Raw genomic sequence first — 27248 nt, 5'->3', positions numbered from 1 at the left:
CCAGTGGTTCCCAAAGTGCCCTGGGGGTGTTGTGGCTGGCTTACACTGCGAAATTTTTGAATGCTTTCACTGAAATGACACAAATATGCACTTATTTAGTACTTTTTACATATAGAATGTTTCCGAATTTGAAATATGTGTTTATTTTTTAAGTTGAGGCAAGCAACGTAATCACACTAACAGCATTTGTAAGTGTTAGATAGGTTTATATTCTGACTTGGGCAACGTGGAAAAATCTTGAAACACTAAGGGTGCTGTTAAGGGTGCAAAAATGTTTGGGAACCTCTGCTGTAAACTCTTCTTTCCTCTTGCCGGACCCTGTGGCCGAGTGGTTTGCACATCTCGCTGCGACGCCAAGGGTCCTGGGTTCGAAACCTGCTCGGGCTTGGTTGTTTGTGAATGTCCATTCATCACTCATCCCCATCTTTGCAAATTAGCCAAGAGGCACAAAACGCGAAGTAAAATAAACTAAATCAATCAATCAATCTTCTTTCCTCTTCCATTCGTGCCACATGGCCTGTCCATGTAAGTCATCTTGCTTTAAATTGAACAGAATGCAAGATTGTAATTCAATTTTCTCTCTCTCTCTCTCTGTAGCCTCAGCCACCTGCAATGAGACGAAAGGCTTCCAGTGATGGAACGTTCGATATGCATGGCAACAGTGTCGAGAGCCCGCCGTCAAAATATCAGCTGAAGAAGGAGAGGCGGATGGCAAAGAAAGGGAAGAAGAATGTAAGGATGGTGTCTCAGATCAGAGCTACCATGGAAACGTCGAAGAACGAATGTGAATCAGGTAATTTCAAATTTCGGAGTATGGATGGAATTGATAAATTTGTTGATATAATGGCAGTTTGGGCCTCCCTGATGGTGTAATGGTAAGGTTATCACCCTGTAATCGAGGACTCCCAGGTTTGATACCCGGTGGAGGCACATTGCACAGTGGTTCATATCCCACTTTAAACTGTAGGTCCAGCCCCGATTGTTCTGTGGACTTGAAACAATTTTTTTAAAAAAATTGTGTTTTTATCAGAAAATTTTCAAGCAATCGAATTGTTACGTTTAGGTCATTTGCCTGAGCCAGATTTGAACTACTAAACACTGATACTTAAATTATTAGTGTCATCACTGTACCTGCTCTGATCCGACGGCTGGGTTGCATTGCGGCACCATGTGGTCCGCTGACAGTGTGTACTTTGGACACTGCCCAATTTTCACACAGGCACACTAGACCAACCGCTCGCCTTGCCCACGTGCTTCACTCTCTCCTTGGTGACCTCTCGTCAACAGGGATTTGGCTGGTGTTTGCTGATTTAGCATTTAATACCGGCTTGTGACACAATATTGTTATAAATTAGTGATGTAACAAGACACGAAACATTTTTATTAAAATGTACTCGCTGATCATTGGATATGTTCAGGGTAAGTCAAAAATAATGCAACAACTTTACATGGTTATTACGATGTAACTATTTGATAGAAAATCAAACAAGGCGTGAATATCGTAACGACCTGCAAGGTTCGTGGGATCTTACCAAGAATCTTAACCATTTTGCTTGGGTGATGTAGCTTTGTCATTCATTCATCCTCAGCTGGTGATCACTCGCCCTTGGCAGATAACTTGATGGTAATGGGCGAGAGGTTACTTTTCACACATGAAATGGCACAACACTAAGAATTTGGGTTTATATCTTCTAGTTTAGATCTACATGGTTAGAGAAGGATGTTACCTGTCTACTCGATGATGAAGAGTTCCTCGGAGAAGGCTCTTAGAATTGTGCTATGCAGGCTCGCTCAAGCTCCCCGATGTTTCTCGTTCCTCGATCCAAAGCAAAAGACCCCACGTTGCCCGTTACACTCTAACTTATCCTTTCTTCCACCACCTGGTTATTGCTCCCTAATACAATTTTATCAGCAACTTAATTCCAATCAACCAGGAGGCTTGATTTAATACTGACCTAGCATTTTTTGAATGCTTGAGAGAGTAACGGCCGACGATGAAGGTTATTGCTTTTGGCTTGCTACTTTTCTCTAATCAGGGGAACCTGTTACGATATAAAAACTGTGGATTTTTTTCCCCATATAGTGCACTTATGCTGCTTTACTGCCATTTCGCCAGGATCGATTTCACACCAAAATGACAAGTCTTCACTCGATTGATGAAATCCTCAAGTAATATGTCTTGCTTTGGTGTGGAGTCACCCTAAATTTTTTTGGAATTGATTTAAACAGTAGACTGATAGCAGCTCCGGTATTCCAATTTGAGCTAATATTCATGAATATGCATCATTGTATCCCTAGTTCATTTATTTTTGTCGTCATTTCAGAACACAGCGATGCTGACGTTGAGGACAATGTTGAACAAGAGAGCAAACTCAACGAAGCATCTGAATCAGGATACGGCTCAATGAACGGTTCTAGTCCCGCAGCGAATGCATCCCCAGGTGTTGAAGACGTGGACGCGGAGACGGTCAACAACTCGTCTTCAATGGAACTAGCATCAAGAATATCAGAGTTGAGTTTAATGCGAGAAGACAGTGCTGAGGAAGACGTGGAAACTGTCGTGACGAATGGTGATGCAGGTGTTGGAACATCCAGGGATAGCGATTGTGCTGGGGGCAGTGGTAATAGTGGTGAAATTGATAAGGAGTTATGTACAGATGGGGAGGTTGATAGTCAAGTCAGTAATGTTGTAGTTAATGGTGTCGATAGCAATAATGAAGAACAGGATGATGGAACTAATGCTGTAATTAATTCCGAAGAGGAAACTAGAATAAATGCAGCAGAATGTGACAACACTAATGTCGTGATTGAGAAGAGCGATACGGGTGAAGTTTGTGATAATGTGAATGGGGTTGGAAATAGCTCACTTGTCAACGATGTGGTTCACTGTGAAGGGGAGGCCAACAGAAAATGGAACATGAAAGCATTTTCTCCAAGATACCAGTGTGAACCTGGAGAATATTCCGTTCTTTCTTGCCTCAACCAGTTTGCGGCTATTGAACTTCTGGCTGGAAACAATCGAGTTGGGTGTGAAAACTGTACGAAGCTGCAGAATTCTTCTCTCGGGCCTGGTATGTACATTAAACTCTCAAAAAGAATAATGCATAATACTCATGGTGGATGCGACAAATGCGGTTTTATATTGTGTATATGTAAATTTTCATCTTTCCATGGTGCGAATTGGATAGTTTCTTTCCGATTAATTATGAGGGCTCACTGCCTTTGTTCACTGAGGATACGGCATCGGTGATGGTGATTAATCGAAAAAAAAAAACTACCCCATTCGCAACACAGAAACACAAAATTTCATGTATACAATACGTAATATAGTTTTGATGGAAAGTCAGCTTCTACCTTTTTTTTTTTTTTCAACTTAAGTATTTTGGGAGTCAGGATATGCACAAATGTCAAATTTTGCTATTTCCTCTTTTCACTTTACTTTCAAGATGAGTAAAAATTTATGATGGAATCTTATAATTGATTAAAGACATTTTTTATGTAGCTTTTGCATAAATGTGAAATAGATTTTTCAGTCATGGTTCTGATTGTGTAATAATATTTACAAGTTGTAAAGAAGTATCTGCAATGCAATTAGAATACCAGATATCATAGTGGAAGTTAGTTTGATGTTCAGAGAAACAACTTTGTTTGTCTTAAGATACATAAAGTATTAACATATAAGTAGAGGCATGCAATGTTCATTTTTCATGTTTTTGAAAAGTGTGAGGTACCGTGTTTTGTCACGAAATGATGAAAAATGAAGTTCAAAATGTGAAATAATCTCGTAAACACGAAATTTAGAGTTTATTTATCAACATGACACTTTCTGAAGTCTAGAATATTCTGAGAGTTTTGCAATTAAAGGAATATGGATTTATTCTGCTGTAAATGTTTGAGAAGCAAAAATTAACTTCTTGACACTGAAATCAGCTTAATACTCCGACAACAACATGAATGTGCTATTAAAAGAGCATTAAGCATTGCTATTAAGTCCTCCTCCTCATCCATCACCGTTTCCTGCCTCTGGCTGGGTTGGCATAGAAGACAAGCCTCTCCATTTTCTTCTGGCCTTCCACCATTCCTCTCTTCTCATGGTGTTCCAATCCTGTCATCTTCTCCTAACACTCTCCACTATCTGCTCTTTCCACCGACATCTTGGTCTCATCCTTGGCCTTATTCGCACTCCTTGTACATTATAAGTTCTTACTGGTAGTCTTTCTGCATCCATCCTATTCCCGTGTCCAAATCATTTCTGTCCTGGAACTTCATGTGTAATAAGTATAGTTTTTAAATCAAATCTAGGGTTGTATTCACGATTCAACCACCGAAATGCATTTTACTAAATACCACATTTGATCCTGAAGTGAGGGCAGTTTTTGTACCGAAATCATGATCTTTTATTCACCATAAATAAGTGGCTCTACTTACAAGTAATTATGTTGTGAGAATTACTAAACACACAGCCATGAAATTAGAAGTTGTTCTGTTGCCACATCGGAGCTCAACCCCATGTGTTTGGAGGATCAAGAGCAGTCCGATGTGTATAGGACTCCATTTCCGGGGCCTGTAAGGAACTTTAAGTTCACACACACTCACCAGCTCTGTATTGAATGGGACTCAAAAGTGCCCAGAGAGAGAGGTCGGTCCGACGCTCGAACTAGGCAACGCAGCCCGGTTGACATTGTCAGACAGTGCGTGGAATCAGCGACTGTTGTTCTGCTCTTGCTTTGCTTTTCTCATAATTGGCACCAGTGCAATTCTGCCCAGCTGCTTATTTTCATATCCGTGCGTTTAGATTGTGCAAGTAATCGTGCTTGTAATTCGCTTCATTCAGAAGATATCTTTTCACATGGAAAGAGACGTGCAGAAATGAATGGAAGTCTGGGAATACTAAGACAATCATAACTTACTTAAAATGCATAGTAACGTGGTCAGCATGGAGGAGCGTAATTATAAGACCTGCCTAATCTACTAAAGTTGACATATGGGAGCACGATGGGAAAACATTTGTTCACGGAAAATGTTTATGCTTATAGCCATGTCTAGAATCTGATTCATGTCGAAGATGCATGTGCATCACAATATATCAAAATGACGCAGTCAGAACTTAGGCCAAGTTTCCACAAGCCAAAAGAACTATTTGGTATTCTATTGTAATGCATTAATTTGCTAGTATCATATTTGCTGACATATAAAACACACTTTTTACCTTTAAAATTAGGTCTGAAAAACAGAATGCATCTTACATGCCGATAGCCAATTTTTGATTACCTTCATTTCTGGAAAGTTTCTGTTCTGAATTAGATGATTTCTTTCTTGCTTTCTTGCATGTGACGAATATGATTAAAATGCATTCTTTCCTAGTTATATTAGGTAAGTTATTTGTTGAAAGTAGATCTTCATATTACTTTGTATTTGAAATACTGTAAATTAATTATAAATTCAGTGATAAAGCTTTTTCCTCAAAAATGTGTACGAAAAATGGGATGAGTCTTTTTTCTATTGCTATTCTTATTACACACACTTGCTCACGTAACTCGCTCATCTGTTGCAAGCTTTCTCACATTACAGGTGACAGACAGAGTTTGGCATTTCAGAGACTGCATTAGTTGTAGAAAACATAATTCTTACATTTAAAGATTGTTGAGAAGATTTTCTTATTCTTTCAGAAGAAAAGAAGAAATTAGTGTACACAAATTCCACCAAGCAACTCCTGCTCAGCTGTCCACCGGCAATATTGACACTTCATTTGAAGAGGTTTGAGGTGATGGGGTCGAGGTTTCGTAAAGTTTCTCGTCATGTCACCTTCCCATTTCTCTTGGATCTGGCTCCTATTTGTGCAGCTATGACTCAGGTAAGGCTAAATTATTATTATTATTAGTTCATATTGAAAAATTTACAAATACATACATAGTCCAGGCATTTGTTTAATTGGTATTCTGTTACTTTTTGATCAGACCCATCGAAGTAAATCAAATTCCAAATAAACCAATGTACAGCTAATGTAAATATGTTAGGGATGTGACGGAGCTGAAAATTTGCCGATGCCGATATTTAACCGATTCTGATACATAAGACTATTTAACGAAAATAGAATGTTATTTTGAGCATGACAAAAATAAATTTCCTTTAAACAATTATATTTGCATATTATACACATACATATGTATTTTCAAAGATTTAGCATTAGTACAAAAGCAGTTCTTATTAGGCAAAGGACTTCCTGTTCTTAATAATGGAAGTTCAATTCTGGAAGATTCAACTTTAAAAACACGAGTTTTTGCAGCACTTATGGAAGTAACCTATTTCTTTTCTTGTCACAAATCTGCCCAGCAACACTAAACACTCTTTCACTAAACACTGATGCAGCAGGTATGCTCAAATATTTCCTTGCCACTTGCTTGAGGTTCGGATACTCATATTTCAATTTCCAGTACAATAGCGGATCCTGGTCACGTGGAATGGTGGGTTCAGCAATGTACTTCTCAATTTCCGACTTTGATGTAGGTTGCGCATCTGGATGCGAGTTTGCAATAATCTTGTCGCAAAAACTCCACAGTGATGAAGTTTCAGCTGGTGTACTTGTATTTACGGTTTCTGCTTCTATGCTAGGCTGCTTTTCAGTGGAACCTTCAATTTCATTTATCAGGCAACGCACTGCCCTGTTGGCGGCTACTGGAGATGAAAACAGCCTGAAATAATAAAATAGGATTACTCTTCTGATGATTAAAAATATATGTATGCAAACGTTAATAGCATTAAACTGATTTTACTGAATGTAAATTATATTCAGAATTTTTCTTTTAAATTCACTTTGTGCACAAATGGACTAATCAGAAAATTTATCTTTGAATTTAATATATAGATTTCAATGTTTTACAAAGACTGAAACTTGAATCAAGATGTGGAAGCTACACATAAGCTGCATATTTAGCCACAAAATGTGATAAGTTAGCATCAAATTCCACGTATTCCAGACCACTTTCTCCACTTTTTAAAATATGATTTAAAAAATATGTAAAATGTAAATAAACGCAGGTATTGCTTACAAAATTAAATTTATAATGAAGAGACAGCAGAAAAATCACACCTACCTTGTTTTGTATTTAGGATTCAAGCATGTTGCAACCAAATAATGGTCTGTTTCTTCCAAGTGGGAAAACCGAGAATTCATTGAATTCATCATTTCACTCATCATGACCTTCATGTTTCTGCACTGTTTGAATGCTTCAAGTGCTTGGCTAATTGATGTTGTCATGGGAATAACATCAGCAATCGAAGCTTTTTCAGAGCTTAAGAAAAGTGTAGCCTCATGAAAGTAGCGCAAAACTGACACCACGTTTTCAGCTAGTGTCCATTCCTGTGAAGTCAATTCTGCAGGTGAATTTCGTATTTTGCTTTGCCCTACAGTAATGGCAAGTCTTTGTTCAAGTTGGCGTTCCAACATCAAAAATGTGGAATCCCAGAGAGTTGGTTCGTCTTGAATAAGTTTATGTTTTGTAGACCCAGGCTCTCTTGCACTTCTTGCAATATTTTTGAGTCCTTGACTGAGGAATGATAATGGCTTACAATCCTCCTGGCAACTTTGCACATATTTGAAACTGCAGTTTGTTTTAGACACGTTTCGTTTACTACCAGCTGAAGAGTGTGCTGTAAGCAAGGGACGGACTCTATCTCTAGTTTGTGAACAGCGCTGATCATGTTTGGTGCATTATCTGTTACAAGATACTCAACATCTATGTCCCATGCATGAAATGCATCATTCAGATTACTCGCAATTGCACTACCAGTATGAGAGATGCCATGGAATGGCAAAACTTCAAGGATTACATGGTTAATTTTCCAGTAATTATCAATAAAATGAGAAGTTACACTTAAAAAATCACTCCCTGAGCAACTACTCCACAAGTCTGCTGTAGCAGAAATATGCATTCCATCTTTGAGAATTGTTTTGACTTTCTCTTTGACTCTTGTCATAGTCTCTTGGAAGATGGGTGTACCGAAGTGATTGTCTTGACACCATCTGATATCTGTGGTCCAAATGATTAATAAGTCTATTGAAACCAATGTCCTCTACAACTGTGAAAGGTTGCCCATCAACACAAATAAATTCTAGTATTTTCCGATCAATTTCCACAGATCGTGGGTCTGATGTAGCGTATGGCTTGGTGTTGTGTACATACTCCTTGAGTGTGATCTGTTTTGATTTACTCGTGCTTGGGGCACTTGAACTGCATAAAACACTGTCACTGCACACGATATTTTCCTCACTACATGTTGAAGCAGAAGATTCCTCAGGACATGCAGAACTTTGATCGGTAGTTTCATTTGGAGATGATCTTTGCGATGTTGTTGTGTCCTTGCTTGAAGATACGAATTTCTTAAGCGTAGTAAATTTTTCAGGCTCAGACACACTATGCATTGGTTTACTTGTGCATCTTTTTATGTGCTGCAATAAATTTGTTGTGCTGTAAGTTCTAGTTGATTTGACGCCACGTGAAATTACTTTATGGCAATTTATGCAGATAGCTTTACTACGATCATCTTCTTTTATTTTGAAGTATTTCCACACGTCACTTTGCCGACTCATCGTTTTCGTGGATTATTACCTTTTTTACAAACTATTTGCAGGTGTAAATCTTCAAAAAAAACACAACCAACAAAGAAAACGTTATCGCTTACGTCGTTGTTTCATGCACAGATTACTACTTACTTTAATGTGCATCAATAAGAACAAGAAGGTAAAAGTAAAACAATTTTCACTTTCTTTTCGGAATGAGGATCGATTAGGGATAATAATTTTCCAACACATCGGAATTTTTTTTTCAACGCGCAATATCTTCCTGTCGCTGATATAATTGTCATTTTTTTCCCTCATATACCAACAAAAACTTGCACATTTAAAATATTCCTTACTTCTGATTTCCCGACCATTCGTTAATATGAAGTGTGTGCGAGACAATTTTTTTAATAGCGATGGAAAATGTTTTTTTAAGTCACCGCTTTCGAAAAGAGAAAAACTCATAATTTCCCAAATAAAATGCCGAAAACATCGATAATTAGCTACTTTCAATCATGACTATCTGGTATTATTCCGAAGTTCTTCCCGGTTCCTATTTATCAGGATCCCGCATATCCCTAGCTTCTGATATAAAAACTAATTTGTAGGACTGTGCGGGATCCGGAAAAGTTGATACCGGGATCGGAGAAAATATTGCCCATTTTGATATCGTCTTCCCAGGATCGTGAGCTGTGAGCAAATTCGAATTTGTCATGTTTAACTCTGATTAATTCTCCATTTTTTTCCTTGGTATGTGTTTGAAACATTCCAGAAATGCAAAAAGAATCACTTCACAGGAAAAAGGCACCTACAATTTGAGATTCCTAGTCAGGATAAAAAAAAAAAAAAGTCCTAGTGCCATTCCGATCAAAACATTTCTATCCCACACATCCGTACTAATTTAAGGAAATTTCCGATAGTCAAAGTGAAGAAAGCATCGAGAATTAACCCCTTTTAATTCGACAATTTCACACTCCGGGATCCCAAAATGTTGGGAAATTATTTCCCGAAATCGTGATCGGGATCTCTTTTCAAATCAATTAACCGATTTTTCGGAATCACACAACTGAATGCTGATTAGGGATCACATGAAGCATGTGAGAATAGTAGGGGAGTAGAGGCGTGCCGGACAATTTTATTTTTTTGTCGGGACGGGAAAAATTCGTAATTTCCTGACTAAGTGGGAAAATGTACGAAATTTTGTGAACCTCTGGAAATCTCGAATTCTACACGTCATTTTCACCTTAAGTGATTATTTTTGCATTTCTGAAATAATTAAAAACTAACAACTTCCGATAAGTTCCAGACATTTCCAATGCAGAAAATGTCGAGAATTGACGACTTTTTAAAACAACCTTTCGGTATTTTCTGACTGCTCAGGATCCCGAAGTCGAGATCGGAAGGGAAATGTTTTTTCCGGATCCTGCACACACCAAGAAGAGGGGCGATATTACACTTTATCTGGCACCAATGACAACTTGACTCGAGTTAGTAACACTGGTTACATACACAGGTTCATACTTCATTTTATAACCTGTGTATTAACCTTTTTCTTCTTACGGCGTACGTGCTGTTGCAATGTATGTTAAAATGAGATTATATCATTCAAATAATAATAAATATATTTTAGTTGTCGATGCAAATATAATTTGGCTTAACATTTGCTGATTATCCAACCTAAAACACATTAATCATAATAAAATGGAAGAAAGAACTGTACACAGAAGCTCTCGGAAGCAAGTCGGTATGTTTTTTTTTTTAATTCGTTCATCACCGGTATTGTACTTCAGTTGGTTTTCTGTTGTTTATGTGAACATTATAACTACAGTCTTGGATTTATCTCAATTTAACCTAATTTTTAATAAATCTTACAAAATTAAAATATAAAACTTATTTGAAGGTAAAACTCTAGTATAATCGGTACCGGTTTAAATATCGGACTTTTGCCGATGCCGAAGCCGATGTGTCAATTTCGGCCGATATTCGTACATCGGTAATCGGCTTCGGTACATCCCTAAAATATGTGATACTCTTTATCGCTGTCAACTGATATAGGTTCATTGTTGAATTTTGTTATTTTTTAATGAATATGATGACACGCACCTTCTGCCTTTAGGGCTTTATGTTAGTCTTGTTATAACCCTTTTATCGGACTTCTCAGAGGCTTCTAAGGGTTAGTAGGACCAAGCCCTTGCGAGGTCTGTGGTGTAGGATTTAATTTTAATTATCACCTATACAGGTTGAAATGAAAGATCCTTAAGATCTTTTACTCGAAGATTTATTTGAACTTTCGATGTTATACAAATACTTTTCCAAACAGACAATTCACCAGGTATAACTTGTAGGCCTAAACCTATTAGTTATACCGAAGTTTATAACCCTGGTCTTTTGATGATGCAGGAGAACACCTTATTCAGAGTTGGGTTTGTGAATATCCGCCAAAATGGAGTACAAGTACACCAGCCAATCCGAAGATTGAAGCAAGATATTCCCCAACGTCCCCTGAACCATCAACCTTTCGGCAACCAGGAGAATGTCCAGTAGACCTACAAAAGTCTAGCTCTTTTATATCATATTGTTGTTTACAATTTACCATGGTTATTACATAGTTGTTTAATATTTCTATAGTTTCAACATTTAAGTTAAACAATTCATTACCCATTAACAATAACACATTTTTAAAGAAAAGATTCCAACATAGATTAATATAATACAGATTGAATAGTTTTTTGCTTGAAAAATCATGTGTTGACAGGGGCGACACATAGCGTTCCCCCAGAAGAAAATAAAATTAAATATAAGTGAACGTTATTTAATTTTGTTTTATAACTTTTTCTCCTTTTTGTATATTTTCATTTTTCTTTCACTTCTTCTTCTTCATGATGTGAGGCGATGTTTCATTTGGGATCGTCTTCTTGGACTTCATTCTTCATTTGCATGTAGCTTCTGGAGAAAACAGGAAATGGTTTTACATATTGTTTAACACACTCCTTCGTAAAACTTCTTGACGTCAATTAGCCAGGTCTTCCATCCATTTAGGTCTTCTTCTAGATTCTTCTCTTTTGGAATGGGAGATGGATTTTGTAAAGGAAATACAGGTTGTTCTGCACTTATCTTGCAGATTGAAGTATTTACAAGTCCCTGTTTGTCAGAAAATAATGGGCAGTGTAGTTTCTCCTCATCTTCTTGATTCAGCAACCCTGGAGCGAAAACCTTCTTTCTTATATCTTCCTCGGCGGCAGACCTATTGTCTGAATGCGATTCCCTTTCAGCCATCGATAGTTTAACACGCGAAGTCTTACCATTAATTGCTTCAAAACTATCTTCTTGGTCATCTGGAATCAAACTTTCTTCAACGACTTGTCCCTTCACCGTTAAATATAATTTATTGGCACCTGCATCCAAATTGACTCTATATCTCTTGAAGAAGGGATATCCAAATAACAAATCTGCCTCTAAATTCTTCACTACGTAGACTTGATCTTCAAACATGTGTCCTGCAATTTCAAAAAGAATGGTTCGGCATCCTACAATACGGGACCTCTCATGTCCAACAAAATCCTTTAACCTTATTCCTGGACATCTTTGCAGTTTCAAGCCTGGTAATATCTCTCGGAGCTTTACCCAAACATTATAATTCATTACTGTGCATTCACTTCCTGTATCCAAAGTACATCTTATTTTTAATCCCAAAACTTCTATTTGAATTTCTGGCTTCTTGCTGCAATTCCCAGTTACTTCGAAAACATTAAACAAATTCTCCTCTTTAGAATTTGAACAAGAATTTAGATCCAGATACAAAACATCTAATTTTTCATTGGTAATAAATTTATCCTCTTCGCTCTCACAAACATCAAGATTGTGTCGCGTTGTAGAAGGGAGAGCTTCATCTACAACGACCTCAGGTTTAAATTTGTTCGACTGGTAGAGGGGATTTCCCAAGAAGGTGCTTTAATAGTGGAAGGAATTTCCCATACAGATGCTCTAGGGTTCAAAACACAGTCTTCTGGACTTTCGTCAGTCTGTGTTCCACATTCTTTCTTACGAGACTGGTTCCAGTTTCTTTGATTCTGATTCTTATTGCAGAACGTCCTTCTATCGGCATCCTTCCTTTGGAACCTTAGATTTCCATTCAACCTTTGGTTGATCGGTGTGGGCCTCTTATCTTCTTCTCCTCCATTCCTCCTGGATAGCTCTAGATTCCTTATTCGAGGTTGAGGATTTCTCCGTTCATCAGTTCGTTGGTGATCGGCTTTCCATCCTTCCATTTGTTCAGACGCTTCGAACTTTCCCAGGAAATTCGTGAGTTGGTCTATGTTGGCGGGATCTCGAGTTAGTACCAGTTGTCGCACTCGTGAAGGTAATTGGCCAATGATTAAGTTCAGCACTTCTGATTGGTTGATGGTTTCCGTCAGATTGCAGTATGCTGCATATACCTTCCAGCAATATTCTTCCAATGATAACCCTGCACCTTTGCTATAATGTTTATTCCTCAGGGTATTCATTTCCCTCTGTTTTGCTTCAGGCGATGCGTATTGCTTCCTAAATGCAGAGCGGAAATGTTCAAAAGTTTTCCATCTTTTTTCGTTTGCCATAAACCAAGCCTTGGCTTTACCCACCATCAGCGAAGGGAGGACTTTTAGTCGATACATCATGGGCATTTTCATTAAATCCATATAAGTATTTATCTCTTCCAGGTACCTCTCAGCAGATACTGAATTTATTTCTCCATTAAACTTGGTGAGGGAATTGACGTCAGACATTCGGAGAATCCGATTGGATGAATGGTTTAAGTAGGAATTATCTTCAACCATTTTTTCCGTAGCGTAGTCTCTAGTTCGTCTCGTTCCGCCACTCCTTTTTCGTTTCTTTCTTTGGCATGGCTCAGAATGTTCGGGAGATTCGGAACTGGAAGAATGAGAGGAGCAAGAGGTTCTTACACATATCTTCTTTGGCAGAGTTTCCATCTCTTCATTCCTATTCTCTTTGCCTAGCTGTAAGTTCTCCAACTTTGAGTTTATCGTTTTTATAATTTCCACTTGTTGTGTTTGGACCTCATTCGTTTTTCTTATTTCACTTTCCAAATTTACGGATATTTCCCTCTGACTTTCCTTCAGCTCGGTTAGTAAACCGCAGTTTTCATTATCCTTGTCCTCTCGATTCTTTATTTCTTGGTTGAGACTTTCTTGTAGCTGTTTAAAACGGTCATCATCTATCTGCCTATCTTCTCTCCTTCTTTCCACTAGTTCTTCATATTTTTCGTCTCTCTCTTTTCTGATTTCAGCTATCGCTTCGGATATTTCTTTTCCTAGATTTATTTTAAAATCTTCAAACATTTTCTTACTCATTTCTCGTTCCTTTTCTCTTTCTGCTTTCTGTTCGGTATCTCTTTCACCCAAGGTTTCAATCAAACGTGCGAACTTTTGGTCACTTATTTCTCGTTCTCTTTCTCTTTCTGCTTTCTGTTCAGCATCTCTTTCACCCAAGGTTTCAACCAAACGTGCGAACTTTTGGTCACTCATTTCTCTTTCTGCTTTCTGTTCAGCATCTCTTTCACCCAAGGTTTCAACCAAACATGCGAACTTTTGGTCACTCATTTCTCTTTCTGCTTTCTGTTCAGCATCTCTTTCACCCAAGGTTTCAACCAAACGTGCGAACTTTTGGTCATTTTCTTCCTTGAAATCAGTCATAAAGGAGATCATCATTTCCTTCCAACTATCATCTGTTGGGGTTGGCGTAACTTGTTTTTCCACACACTGTCTACATTTAACGTCTACCTTCGCTGCTACGTCAGATCCTGGGGTTTTATGTGCGCAACTTTCATGAACGTATCTGTTGCAGCCGGAGCATGGCAATAAGGTTTCCTCCTTCTTTTCTTCATTCGTACAGCAAACAAGCCTCTCCTTTTGCTGTCTGGTCAAAGGTCTCTGGGAACCTATCATCTTTGCTTCTTTTGTTTCTGGAATAGGCTTCTTCTTCTGTTTCTGGAACAGACTTCTTCTGTTTCTGGAACAGGCTTCTTCTTCTGTTTCTGGAACAGGCTTCTTCTTCTTCTGCTGGGCCACGAAGATCCACAGGTGGTTGCTTCGATGGTCCTGGTCACGGTCGCCAAAAATCACTGACACGCACCTTCTGCCTTTAGGGCTTTATGTTAGTCTTGTTATAACCCTTTTATCGGACTTCTCAAAGGCTTCTAAGGGTTAGTAGGACCAAGCCCTTGCGAGGTCTGTGGTGTAGGATTTAATTTTAATTATCACCTATACAGGTTGAAATGAAAGATCCTTAAGATCTTTTACTCGAAGATTTATTTGAACTTTCGATGTTATACAAATACTTTTCCAAACAGACAATTCACCAGGTATAACTTGTAGGCCTAAACCTATTAGTTATACCGAAGTTTATAACCCTGGTCTTTTGATGATGCAGGAGAACACCTTATTCAGAGTTGGGTTTGTGAATATCCGCCAAAATGGAGTACAAGTACACCAGCCAATCCGAAGATTGAAGCAAGATATTCCCCAACGTCCCCTGAACCATCAACCTTTCGGCAACCAGGAGAATGTCCCGTAGACCTACAAAAGTCTAGCTCTTTTATATCATATTGTTGTTTACAATTTACCATGGTTATTACATAGTTGTTTAATATTTCTATAGTTTCAACATTTAAGTTAAACAATTCATTACCCATTAACAATAACACATTTTTAAAGAAAAGATTCCAACATAGATTAATATAATACAGATTGAATAGTTTTTTGCTTGAAAAATCATGTGTTGACAGGGGCGACACAATGAACATATTCATGTATCATATTTTGTAAATTACTAAATATGCAGTTTTTCCAAACTAAAAACCAGAGTTGGAAATGATTTAATCGCTGATTAAATCATAAAAAAAATTATAATTTTTTGATTAATTTGATATTTTAAGAACTTTTTTTTGTGAAAGATCAAACTTTTTAATGATCCAACATGTCAAGTATTAAAAATATACCAATGCAGCAGGTAGTCTTAATTTCATTATTTTGTTGAAATGTGGAGGGTCTGTAACATTTATGTCACTAAGTACACATTAAAACTTATTGAGTACCTTATATTATATTTGCACCATTCCAAATTATTGTTTTAAAAAGTAGGTTTTACAACACAGACATTGAGTTTTAAACATTTGTAAAATACTTTTATTTACTTTGCATGTTGTAACTAAAGACTACGGTATATTTTTTTAAAATTGCTCCAGATCAACAGCTTCAATAAATTTTAAATTATGTTTGCACCAATCCAAATCCATTTAATAAAAAGTAAAGTTATCTCCTGTGCTTGCACTGAAGTGTGAAGGCACATAGGGGGTGAAGGGATAGGGATCTGCACATTCTTGATATCAGCTCTAGTGGAGGTGATGTGATTGGCACTGCACTCTGGGTGCTTTTACTCCCCAGGGTTATTTATTGATGAGAGGATAGGTGAGCCCCAGAGCTGCTTATGCATGGAGATCCCTTGGGAAATTCCAACCTGGAATCCAATTTAATAGCAACTAGAATTTAATACTTTGACTCAAGTCACCCAACAAACAAAAAAAATCTTAATTTTCTTTTTCTACATTCTATCCACTTCATAAGAATTTTTCTTTTTAATGCCAAGAGATATGCCTACTTTTTTCACTGACCAAACCATAAATGGATACACCCATTAAGCGTTGTACTGAAGAAATGTTACAGAACCTGACGAATATAGGTCTAGCCTTAAAAAAATTGCAAAGTGACTTGCAATATTTGGATATGCCACTGTGTATTTGGAAAAAATTCAATGGAAACTGGTGGAAGAAGGTTTGGGAAAAGAAGCAAACTTCCATAAACGTATGGCTCTCGCTAGAACTCCAATTCGCATCCTGACAAACATTATTAATGAATCCTGTGTACTTCAGGAATATTTTAACAGATGACAAAGTTCATCTGGGCATAAGAAGCACAAATATGAAATATTCTTCTTCTGAACCTGTACTCCCAATTTCAGCACAATTTCAGCTGTTGCCCCCCCCCCCCCCCCTAATCACGGATATTCGCATATTTTTTCCACGAAGGGTCAAACAAGGTATTTTTCCATGGGGCATATTACCCTGATAATAGTGTTGTCCCCTCAAAAAGCACCTCTTCAATTTGAAATTATCACATAATAATTATAATTACTGTAAATTACTATGGCTGAAATCAAAATATATATATACTTTTAGGTTGACATTCGTTTTCGAAGGGGGAGATGTGGTCTTCCTTGCTCCCCCTTCCAGACATTCCATTTAACTTTCACTTAGAAATTTAGTGTAGAGTAATATCATTGCTGTTATTAACAATATTATACTCTTAATGAAATTGAAGTATTTTCAAGCCGATGAAAGTTCGAAGCAACTACGGGAGAAGGGCGTTCAGTGGCACAACCACAAGGGGGCAGGGGGGCATTGCATTTCCAACCTTGGATGGAAATCATTTCTAGGGGTGGGGCAAACATTGAAGTAAAAGAATGCAAGTCTAGCAGAATGTAAGAGTAGAAAAACAAAAGAATACTGAAGATGAAATTAGTTTTCACGTCTTTCTTGCATTATTCCTTCCAGATGGCCAGGAGCACCTGCAGGGGAGCACAGAGGGGCAATTTTTTACAAATAAAAATTCATTTCGTAATTCGCTTCGCTCGCAATATCTGCTCTTCTTACATTCTTGTCAAGTTCAGAGCAGTAGTAGCTAGGGGGCTGCGAGAGTTGTCCATCTATGTCGAACGATCTGAATGAGGAAAGTTGTAAACAAGAATGCCATGGCATCCCATGATTTCTTTCGCGTGCTATTAAATCAATACGGTTTTCAATTTATATAAATTTGGATTAAAAAATTTTCTAGATCGCTTCGCTCGCATTTTCTTCCTTTTCTGTAATGCATTGTGAATTACCAGGTGAACAAGTAAGAACAACTAAGTACTTCAGACAGTTCCTGCTATAACAGTTTCGTTTAGAGGAAAAGCAGCATGCACTTTTTACAAAAGACAATTTATATAATTTTTGCATTAGGTTTGTTATGGGGCGGATGAATTGATTATGTAATGTAATTAAATAATATGTTCTATATAAACACACACATACCCATGAATGTATTTAAAACTAAAAGAGTGAGATAAAATGAGATTTTTCTTTCCCGACCGAACTTTCATCAAGGCTTTGCCCCCCCCCCCCTAATCACAGTGTTTGCGCATGCCTATGTGTACTCAACCAATTAATTTGCAGTTCAGGACTTGTAAAGGAGCATTTGCTTCAAACTGTGAAATTTCTAATTACATATGTACAGACACATTTACTTATAACTAAACAGTTAGTCAGATTTCATATAACTATTAAACTTCATTTTCTAAAGTTGTTACCTTTTACTGATGCCCATTCATTGAACTTTGTTTTAGAATATGGCAGTCTAGGTGAGATTTCTTGTAAAGGACATTACGTAGTACATGACAAGTTTTAAATTTTATATGATCATTATATATTGAAAATGTGATAAATATAATGAAATAGTAGTTTTGGTAAAAAAAAATCATGATTTATTAAAATAAATCAACAACACTGCTAAAATCCCATTCTGGTCATCCAGTTACAACCATTCCTGTTCCTCAAGGAACATGCACAACTTCTTATTGTGAGTTTTTAATATTTTTTTGCACAGATAGGGTAATCACAACTGGACTAGTGGCATCGAACCAGGTATCAAACCCTTGACTCTGTGATTACAACATTGTGAAGGTCCACAACCTCGCATTGTATTGGTAGAATATCATCTATTTGTATCAGTACTATTGTCAACAATTTCATTCCTATCTTTTACACATGAGACCTCCCCGATGGCACAGTGGTAGCATCGTTGACTTGTAATAAAGGAATCCCGGGTTCGATACCTGGTGGAGGCACATAGTGGTTTGGAACCGACTTTAAACTGTATGTCCAGTCCCGATTATCCTTACTGTGCATAAAGTGGACTTAAAACACCAAATCAATCAATCAAAATATGTATCTTATCTATCTTTTACACATGGAATTGAAAGAAATTCCCACTTACTGTTACGCTAATTAGTAGCTTAGTTATAATAGTTTTAGACAAGTTGGAAGAGGGAATATTCTCCCATCCACCCCTCCTCCTTGATCTCCCGTGCATGACTGTAATAATTGCTTGACCATGTTAATTATAATTTATTTGTTTGCTGAGGAATAGTGCTTGTCTTGTAGCCTTACAATTCATATAAGCAATAATAAAATCATAGTATTCATAAAATTATCAACAAGGCACTGTTCTATTATCTGCTATTAATAATCATCTTTTGCCTACATGCATGGACTTTTTTCGTAGATATGCTCAATTTAATTACAGAATCACATATTTTTTCACACATGTGCCATTGTAACATATTTCAAATATGAATGCTTGTGTCATTGACAGGAGGAGAGTACTGAAGGAGTGAAGATCCTATACTCATTGTATGGTGTGGTGGAGCATAGTGGAAATTTATATGGTGGACACTACGTTGCTTATGTTAAGGTGAGAGTAAAGCTTTGGATGTTAAGGTGAGAGTAAAGCTTTGGATTTGTTACCCTAACATTGATATATGATAGTGTGTGTTTCGTTTGATTAAGCATATACACCATAAAAGTTATCACTTAGCTTGCAATGTTAATTGGACATTGTCTAGTGGTTTTAACTAATTCTAACACTAAGTTTCAAGATAGCACCTCTTCTCTCAACTTCAGATAAAGAAATTTCTATTTGATAAGGCATTACATCACATGCCAGCTGCACACCAGATCCAACACAATATGACACGACGAGTCATTTTTGTTGCAAACTGTCTCGGTGAAGGTTTAGCGTTAGTCTCTTATGGATGGCCGCACACTGGAAGAAGCATTTGACTGGAGTCATGTTGCGATGATTTGCAAAAAAAACAACGAAGGTCTGTTGAATTTGATATGTAGAGCGGCTTGCGACAAAACAGCATGAGTCCATTCACTTCAGCCACAAAACATAAACGGGGGAGAAAAAATCCTATTAGAATTTTGAATAGTTCCTGTGGCCACTGCAATAGACAATGCCGCAGTGCAAGGGTAGTAGCAGTATTACATAGATTCAATTCAAATCATATAAATGGATACGTTAATTCTACATGCATCATTACCTGCTTCCAAAATTATAAAAGACCTATTGCATACATGGGCAAAATTTGTAATCAGATTTAAGCTAAGAAACAAAATGACTCATTGTGTCCCGTCATGTTGCTTCGCATTATGTCATGTCGGAACCAGCGTGGTGCTTGCCTAAGTAACTAAAGTCTAGTTTTGGCATGCACTTACTGTTTTACTCTAGTTTTCTCCACATCGTGTGGCTTCTGCAGGAGTTCAGTTTAAAAACATGGGAAGGTAATTTGGTTTAAAAATTGAAGGTAAAAGCAAAGCAGTGCGCCCTGTCACTGCTTCCTACTCCATCTCACGCTGGCAGCTGGTACTAGCTCTATTTTCTGAGGAGGCTTGCTTGAATTGTACTCTGGGATGATTTATAGGGTTTTCGACCTTGACTACTAAGACTTTTTCTTTGATTCTCCATAATCTCCAACTTGGTTTGTGTAGGACTGTTACGCTGATCCACGGAATTTATTCCATGCATGTTTGGCCATTTTCGACTTATACAGGGTGAACAGAAACTGTAGGGACAAACTTCAGGAGGTGATTCCTGACAGGTAAAGGAAGAAAAAGTTCATATCAACATATGTCCGGAAATGTATATTTGACATGGTAGATGGCACTGAAGAATGACATCATCCTCTCATAACAACACTCACAGTGTGGTTTTTTGTGTTGGAGATTGTGTGATTGGAGCTACGTCGAAGCACCATGGTCAGTTATTCATACCAGGAACAAGCCGAGATGGTCTTCGTATACGGTCAAGCAGATGGAAACTGTCGAGAGGCCCGCCCGCATGATGTAAGTTAAGCAACGGTGTTGTGTATCCTATATGAAAACTGCTACTATCCCTATCACCTGCAACGTGTGCAGGGATTATCAAGCGGATTTTCCTCCAAGGGAACGGTTTTGTCGCTGGTTTTTGCAACAGGCCATCACCATATTGGGATTTCTGTCGTCAGTCCTTTTCAACGATGAAGCGGCCTTTGGTAGAGATGGTATCGTCAACCTACACAATCGTCATCTGTGGGCTACAGCCAATCCTCGGGAAATGTCATCAGCAACGGTTCAGCATCAATGTATGTGCAGGGATTATTGGCGACAACCTACTTTGAACATTTGTTGTTCTTCCCCAACACCTTAACGGACAGATGTATCTGGATTTCCTGCAGAACACTCTGCCTCATTTGCTTCAGAATGTGCCTCTGGCAATACAACAAGTAATGTGGCTGATGCATGATGGAGCTCCAGCCCACTTTCGCATTATTGTTTGTCAACAACTCGACAACATCTTTCCCAGAAGATGGATCGGACGAGAAGGCCCTGTGGCATGGCCCGCTCCATCACCGAACTTAACCCCCTTCATTTTTATACTGTGGGGGCATCTGAAAAGTGTTGTGTATTTGTGTACACTGAACAACTTCCTCATGTGCAGACCCTTGAACAGCGTGTCCGTGTAGCCTGTGATGCTATTCGGATAAAGACTGGAACATTCGAAAGAGTGAGGCAATCCATGATTCGACGTGTTGACGCTTGCATTTCATCCCATGGAGGCCACTTTGAGCACCTGTTGTAACATGGATGAAAGTCGTGCCATGTAATGTGTACCAGTACTAATTGCTTTATTACAGACTCACCGTCCATTTCCGGACATATGTTGATATGAATTTTTTTGTTCCTTTACCTGTCAGGAATCACCTCCTGAAGTTTGTCCATATAGTTTCTGTTCACCCTGTATATTTCACTTTTGCCTGTGTTCTGCATTTGTCCGTCTATCTGCTTCTCTTTAGACCATCCATATTCTCCTATGAACAAAACCTAGCTCTAAAGATAGATAATTCATTCTAATGAGATCATGTTTCATTTTTTGTGTGCAGCTTTTGTTGGCGGTCGATTTTACCGCCTGTCCGGTGGCTTCATCAGGCAATCTAAAGATACAATGAAACATCTGACACTACCTGGTATACAACATTTCTCCGACAGTTTGTGTAAGGTTTGAAAATGGTTAGAGTGAGTCCCAATTCAGTCAACCACAAAGTTAGAAAGACCGTAAAAGAGGATGGGGAAGAAGACAACTTCCTTGAAAGGAGGGGGGTGAAACATAACATTTTTGAGCTTAGTTCCGCTTCTCTCAAAGTCTATATATCACAGCCTACATCCTGTGCAGCAGTAATGAAATAAGCAATTAAAAGATAGCCACTTCCTGCTGCAATGATGCAACACAAAGGAAGCCACCCCTTTTCATATTTAAGCAATTTCATATTAAAATACGTACAGAAATTGAGGACAATTGCAGAGCTACTCGAAGTAAAGAAGTAGCAGGTTCCGATCTCAGAAAACAGCAGCAATGGGACACTAATGCACTGCTAATGCACCACACACTGAAAAGCCGCGTGGCACGCCTTTACTCTCAAAGGGCTGATCCACCGTAGGGTTTAGTTAATTTAGTAATTTGACATTTTTATCGTTATTGTTTTTTATCCCTATTTTGAATTGTAAATATGTTATAAATTAAAGGTATTGATTCCCTTTTTCAGGTAAGAGAGCCATTAACAAAAGATAGTCCAAGGTGGCAGTTTCTGCTGTCTGAGGATAAGAAGGCAAAACTCAACTTTTGCGTTGACGGAGCAGCTCAAGTAGAAGTTCCCTCTGGCAAATGGTACTACGTAAGTGATTCACAGGTGTCTGAAGTGTCGGAAGATCGTGTTTTAAGAAGTCAAGCATACTTGTTATTTTACGAAAGAATTTTGTAAATTGTAAATGTTGGGTTGAAACATAAAAAAAATATTGTGAAAGCAATTGTGTGTTGTATAATGTAACAAGTAAGGAATTGTAAATAAATTTCAAGATTATGATATTTGAATTGTTTTACATAGCCTTGTTTATTTCTGTGAAGTCCTTTTCATGATGCATATGAAGTACACCTCTTCGACACAAATGGTCGTTGTTTTGAAATATGACACTCAAGTTATGTGCCAACAACATACTTGTTAAAAACATCTAAGAGTTTGTCCAAGCTTTTGATTCCATCTCGAAATCTTCATCAAGGCTGGTCGAGAGATGGCGAAAGGGACGCAATTGTAAAAAACAAAATAATCTCAGACAATTTATCAGGTAATCTTTATTTATCAATGTATAACACAGTCAAACTTTGAGACCCATCTTCCTCAGCCATAAATCTCAACAAACAAGAGCTTACCAACACTGCAAGACCGCAACAACATCTTCTGGCAGACACAGTGAGTAGCATCAGCGAAACCTCAACCGTGTCCCCTTCGCTCTCTGAACAAGCCCTGATGATTATTCCAAGATGGAATCAAAAGTTTGGACAAACTCTTAGTGTTTTTTATCATGATGTTTGTGTTGTTTTTAACAAGATTGTTTTGAAATGTTGAATAGTAAATAAAGGAAAAGGTATAGTTTTAATTAACGTTGAATTCCATGGAACAAACAGTTGCAAGTATGATGAAAATGGTATTACAGTGAAACCTCGATTTTACGTTTTTCAGGGGACCAAGCTGAAAAAGACTTAAAATGTGGGAAAATGTAAAATCGAGGAAAATTTTGTAACATTTTGCTATGTTGGGAACATCAAGATTGAATGTATAATGCAGGAAAATGTAAAATATGGGAACTTAAAATCGGGGTTTCACTGTATATTTCAGCATACACTTTACAGCAAGAGTATAATTCAACAAAGTGAAGGTAGAAGTCATAAAGTATCCAGTGTCGTCGTTTTTCCATGAAAGTAATTTCTTCATTAAATTTGGATAAATAAAAGTCTGATGGGGGAAACATTTCCTGTCATGAAAATTTAACTTATTCAGCAAACTGCTAAGTTTTCCCTGTCCAGAAAGTTGGGATTTTCCAAATTCCATGTCCTGCACACCCCTATTTTTTGTGCCTCCATGCAACAAATCGGAAATTGGATTAAGAAACTAGGGAGGAATTTTAGGATTCTATATGTTCGATTTGAAATTGTTAGGTTTTCTCCACTTGGAGGAAAGTACCATCAAATTTCAAAAGGAAACAGTAAATTTATGAGGAATTTAGGCCACATTTGATTTACAGTACCTTGCACAATGTTGAGCAGCTCTCTGTGTTGGATACACAGGCAGATGAGTGTTTTCACAAACATCATTTTTTTTTTGCAAGAAGGTATTATAAAGCAATTGGAAAGTGGCTGGCATCCTTATCCTTTCTCTCTCATTAGCTGAGCAGACTGTTGATATTTAGGAGGTACCAGGGAAATATCTAAGAGCACTAAAATTATGATTCAAGGGAATCTCCTGTGCAATTGATATTTAGCTATTGTAATGAGGTGGTTTATTTTTATTTTAAATGTTAAACACCTCAAAGTGGCCAATAAAACTTATCAGGGAACAATTGTCCTTGTTTTCTGGACATTTCTGTTGAACAAGTTACACTGTATTTTCCAATGTATTATGAGTGTTTTTTTTTTCTCTAATGTGGTGCTTAAGAAAGGGAAGATAGAACCATGAATTCGTGTGCTCCCTCCTCAGGCTAAACCGTGGGAAGTAGACAAAAATCGCAATCTGCATTCGGTCTATGAAGTATTCCCATTGTCCCATGGGATATTCCGATTGCTGATTTTTGTCCAGTTTTCCATGGGGATGATTTCAAAATGGCCGATTGTCGCTTGATTGTGATGTATTCTTTAAAAAAATGCCTTGTGTCATTTAAATGTGTGAGAAAAATATGTTCAATGGTACACTGAAAAGACAGGGCATTGTATAAATTGTGATTAAGAACATCAAGATCCACTAACATTTAATAAAAGTGAATTGCGTGTCCGTGAGGCAAAAAGCTTTTGAAGGTCAAATCGAGTCTCATCGCTGCTCTACTTCTAGAAGATGTCAGTTAATCTTTTGATAGTGGCTCAACACAGACTATCTGTAGGTCGATTCCAATCCCAAGAATTGAAATGGTAAATTTGCTTCAATATATTAGTCACTACAGTGTCCTGTAAGCTAATGTGATGGTGATTTTCCATTAAATCTTGGACTGGAGCAGTCACCCACCGCAAAGTCCAAAAGAGGAGTGTTGACTATCCTTTAACAATTCTCCAAAGTAGTATTTTTTTGTCTGCATATGTATATATGTAACCTTATTGTTTTTTAAATGTATTAAGCAAAAAATACAAAAGATCATACCCTAAATATTTGGTTGCATGAAGCCTCCCTCCTTTTTCAAGAATGAATCCTGGTTGTGCTACTGAGTTGAAGTAAAAATAATATATCCAGTTCTTGCGGGAGGTAAATAGTGTACATCCATCCACCCTCCTGGCATCTTCAATGCATATTATTCTCTATTTTTTTTTTTTTTTCATTAATGGACCCAAGTATTGTACTTGTCGAGCACAGAAAACTGCGCTATGCCACTGATATCCACTATGAAAATAGTAATGTAGTCTTGGACACTTCTGTGTTGTAGTGAATACATTGACTTTCAATGGAATTGTTACAACTCGGAAGTGTCCGTGACTGTAAATCATGGGGGAAACAATCACCCCTTGGAGGCTTCTCTATGGGGTGATGAACAAGCCAGGGTTGAACATCATGCTTCCTAGGGCTGATTGAACTTCATGTTGCTGTTGCACCATCCTATGTGAAAAGATTGTGTGGTATGGTTGTCTCTCCATTTAATGATGTCCCCTCAAAGCCATTACCGGAACCCGGTCGTCCAGATTCAGGAACCAGGGAGGGGGGGATACGCTTCATCCAGAGGCCAAGATGCTTCCTAAAGAAAGATCATCTCATGAATCACCCTCTCTTGGTTTGGTAGCATTTTGCCTAAGCCAAGGGTTCCCAAACTTTTCCTTTCATGATGCCCTTAGTGTTTCAAGGTTTCTTCGCAGCACCCAAGTCAGAATGTTTGCCTATATGATACTTGCAACGCTCAGTACATATATTTCAAATTTAGAAACATTTTGTAAAATTTTTTAAATCTCAAATTTGGAACAATCATATTCATAACAATCACTGTCATTTCAGTGAAAAATATTGGAACATTTTGTGGCTCCCCTGTAAGCTAGCCACTTTGGGAACCACTGGCCTAAGCTTTTGAGCATTTTGCCTCTTTTTGCACAAATGTGAAGGCAATCTCTCTCAGATGGAGCAAAATAAGTTCAGTGTTTCAAATTTCCCATAAATTATCTTTTTTTTCAATTTCTGGATCGGTGAAGATTTGTGATTATTCTCCAACATTGTTAATTCGATTTGCAATTTGTATTATCTTATCTAATAATTTCATATTTTGTTGGGCATGACGATTAACTGCTGCAACTGACAGCCTGTAAAATGCAGAAAACAATGTTCTTTGTAATACAATATCGCTATAATTTCACCATTTGAATTACATTGAGGTGAGCTTTCTCTAGATATCTGAGGATGGCAATGACGTCGAATGACATGGGTACTTGGGGGAAACCCTAGGGGGTAAAGGCGGTCAGGGGCATGATGCTGATCACATCACCCCCACTCACGACCGGATCAAGAAAGTGTGGGGTGTTACCCCCACACCCCCTATACGCATTCATGGCATGGTGCTAAGCACAGGGGTGGGTAAAATGTCTATTGGAGACATATTAAAATCGGATATTTTGTGTTTCGGATGGTTCCAATTGTGTATTGCGGAACATAGTTGAAGGTGCCATTATGCTTTTTACACGAAAATAACTTCGATTTTTCACATTATGAGTAATTCTTTTGGTTCCTTTCTTCCGTTATGGAACATACAATATGGCGCGCACAGCTGTGGATCGTCGTGCTTGTGTTTTGTCGATTTGGAGTGGGAATGCAGTGTTTCCAACTTTCTCAACTGAAAAATACCTACTTTTGTGTTCCTTGTCATCACAAACCATTGACGGATAGCCCCAAAATCCATTCACGATAGCCCCACAAACCATTGACGGATAGCCCCAAAAAACATTCACGATAGCCCCACAAACCATTGACGGATAGCCACAAAAACCGTTCACAATAGCCCCACGGACAATTTCCGGCAAGGTTAGGTTAGGTAAGCATAGTTTTAAAAAAAAATCGTGAAAAAAAGGCGTTTGGAAACACTGGCGAGACCGCGTGACTATCGACACTCGCGCCATCTGCAGGTACATAATGGAAACAACGACATAATGTTGTCGCTTTGCACAAAATGCAAATTTATTATATCAAAAGTGCTTATTTCTTGTTGTGCAGCATTCTACGGTGAGAAAATACTTCCATGAACTTTCAAAATGCTGCAGAAATTCATTTCCGTAAGTAGTTCCTTCTGTAATAATGAAGAAATGTGTCTCCGATATAACAGACATTTACCCCGCGGAGCACGGAAAGTTTGTCACCACAGCTTTTTTCATGTAGCTGTTCTTCGACTTGTGACGTCACAAAAATTGAAGAGGACTAAACGAAGGCCGAGGCTTGACCAAAAGGTGTTTGAGATTTTAGCGATTAGTTATACGACTACATAAAAATTGTA

The 27248-nt window shown here is 37.9% G+C and overlaps 1 protein-coding gene across 3 annotated transcripts in view; it reads left to right on the top strand.

Moving 5' to 3' along the window:
* The window catches only part of Usp16-45 (ubiquitin specific protease 16/45), a 49790-nt gene extending 27173 nt beyond the window's left edge, over positions 1 to 22617 (top strand). For 2 of the 3 annotated variants that reach the window (XM_083142094.1, XM_083142095.1), the window contains exons 10-14: positions 598 to 793; positions 2325 to 3071; positions 5670 to 5854; positions 19024 to 19122; positions 22292 to 22617. In XM_083142094.1, coding sequence (XP_082998220.1) covers positions 598 to 793; positions 2325 to 3071; positions 5670 to 5854; positions 19024 to 19122; positions 22292 to 22507 — 1443 coding nt within the window. In that variant the 3' untranslated portion in view covers positions 22508 to 22617. The remainder of the gene's footprint in view (positions 1 to 597; positions 794 to 2324; positions 3072 to 5669; positions 5855 to 19023; positions 19123 to 22291) is intronic. The other variant, XM_083142097.1, reaches the window with a different exon arrangement.
* The last annotated feature ends 4631 nt before the right edge of the window (positions 22618 to 27248 follow it).

This window comes from Lepisma saccharinum, chromosome 20 (genome assembly GCF_977018435.1).
Source record: "Lepisma saccharinum chromosome 20, izLepSacc3.1, whole genome shotgun sequence".
In the NCBI taxonomy this organism is placed as follows: Eukaryota; Metazoa; Arthropoda; class Insecta; order Zygentoma; family Lepismatidae; genus Lepisma; species Lepisma saccharinum.
The sequence above is the reverse complement of the archived record's forward strand: the minus strand, read 5'-3'. Positions and strand labels throughout refer to the sequence as shown.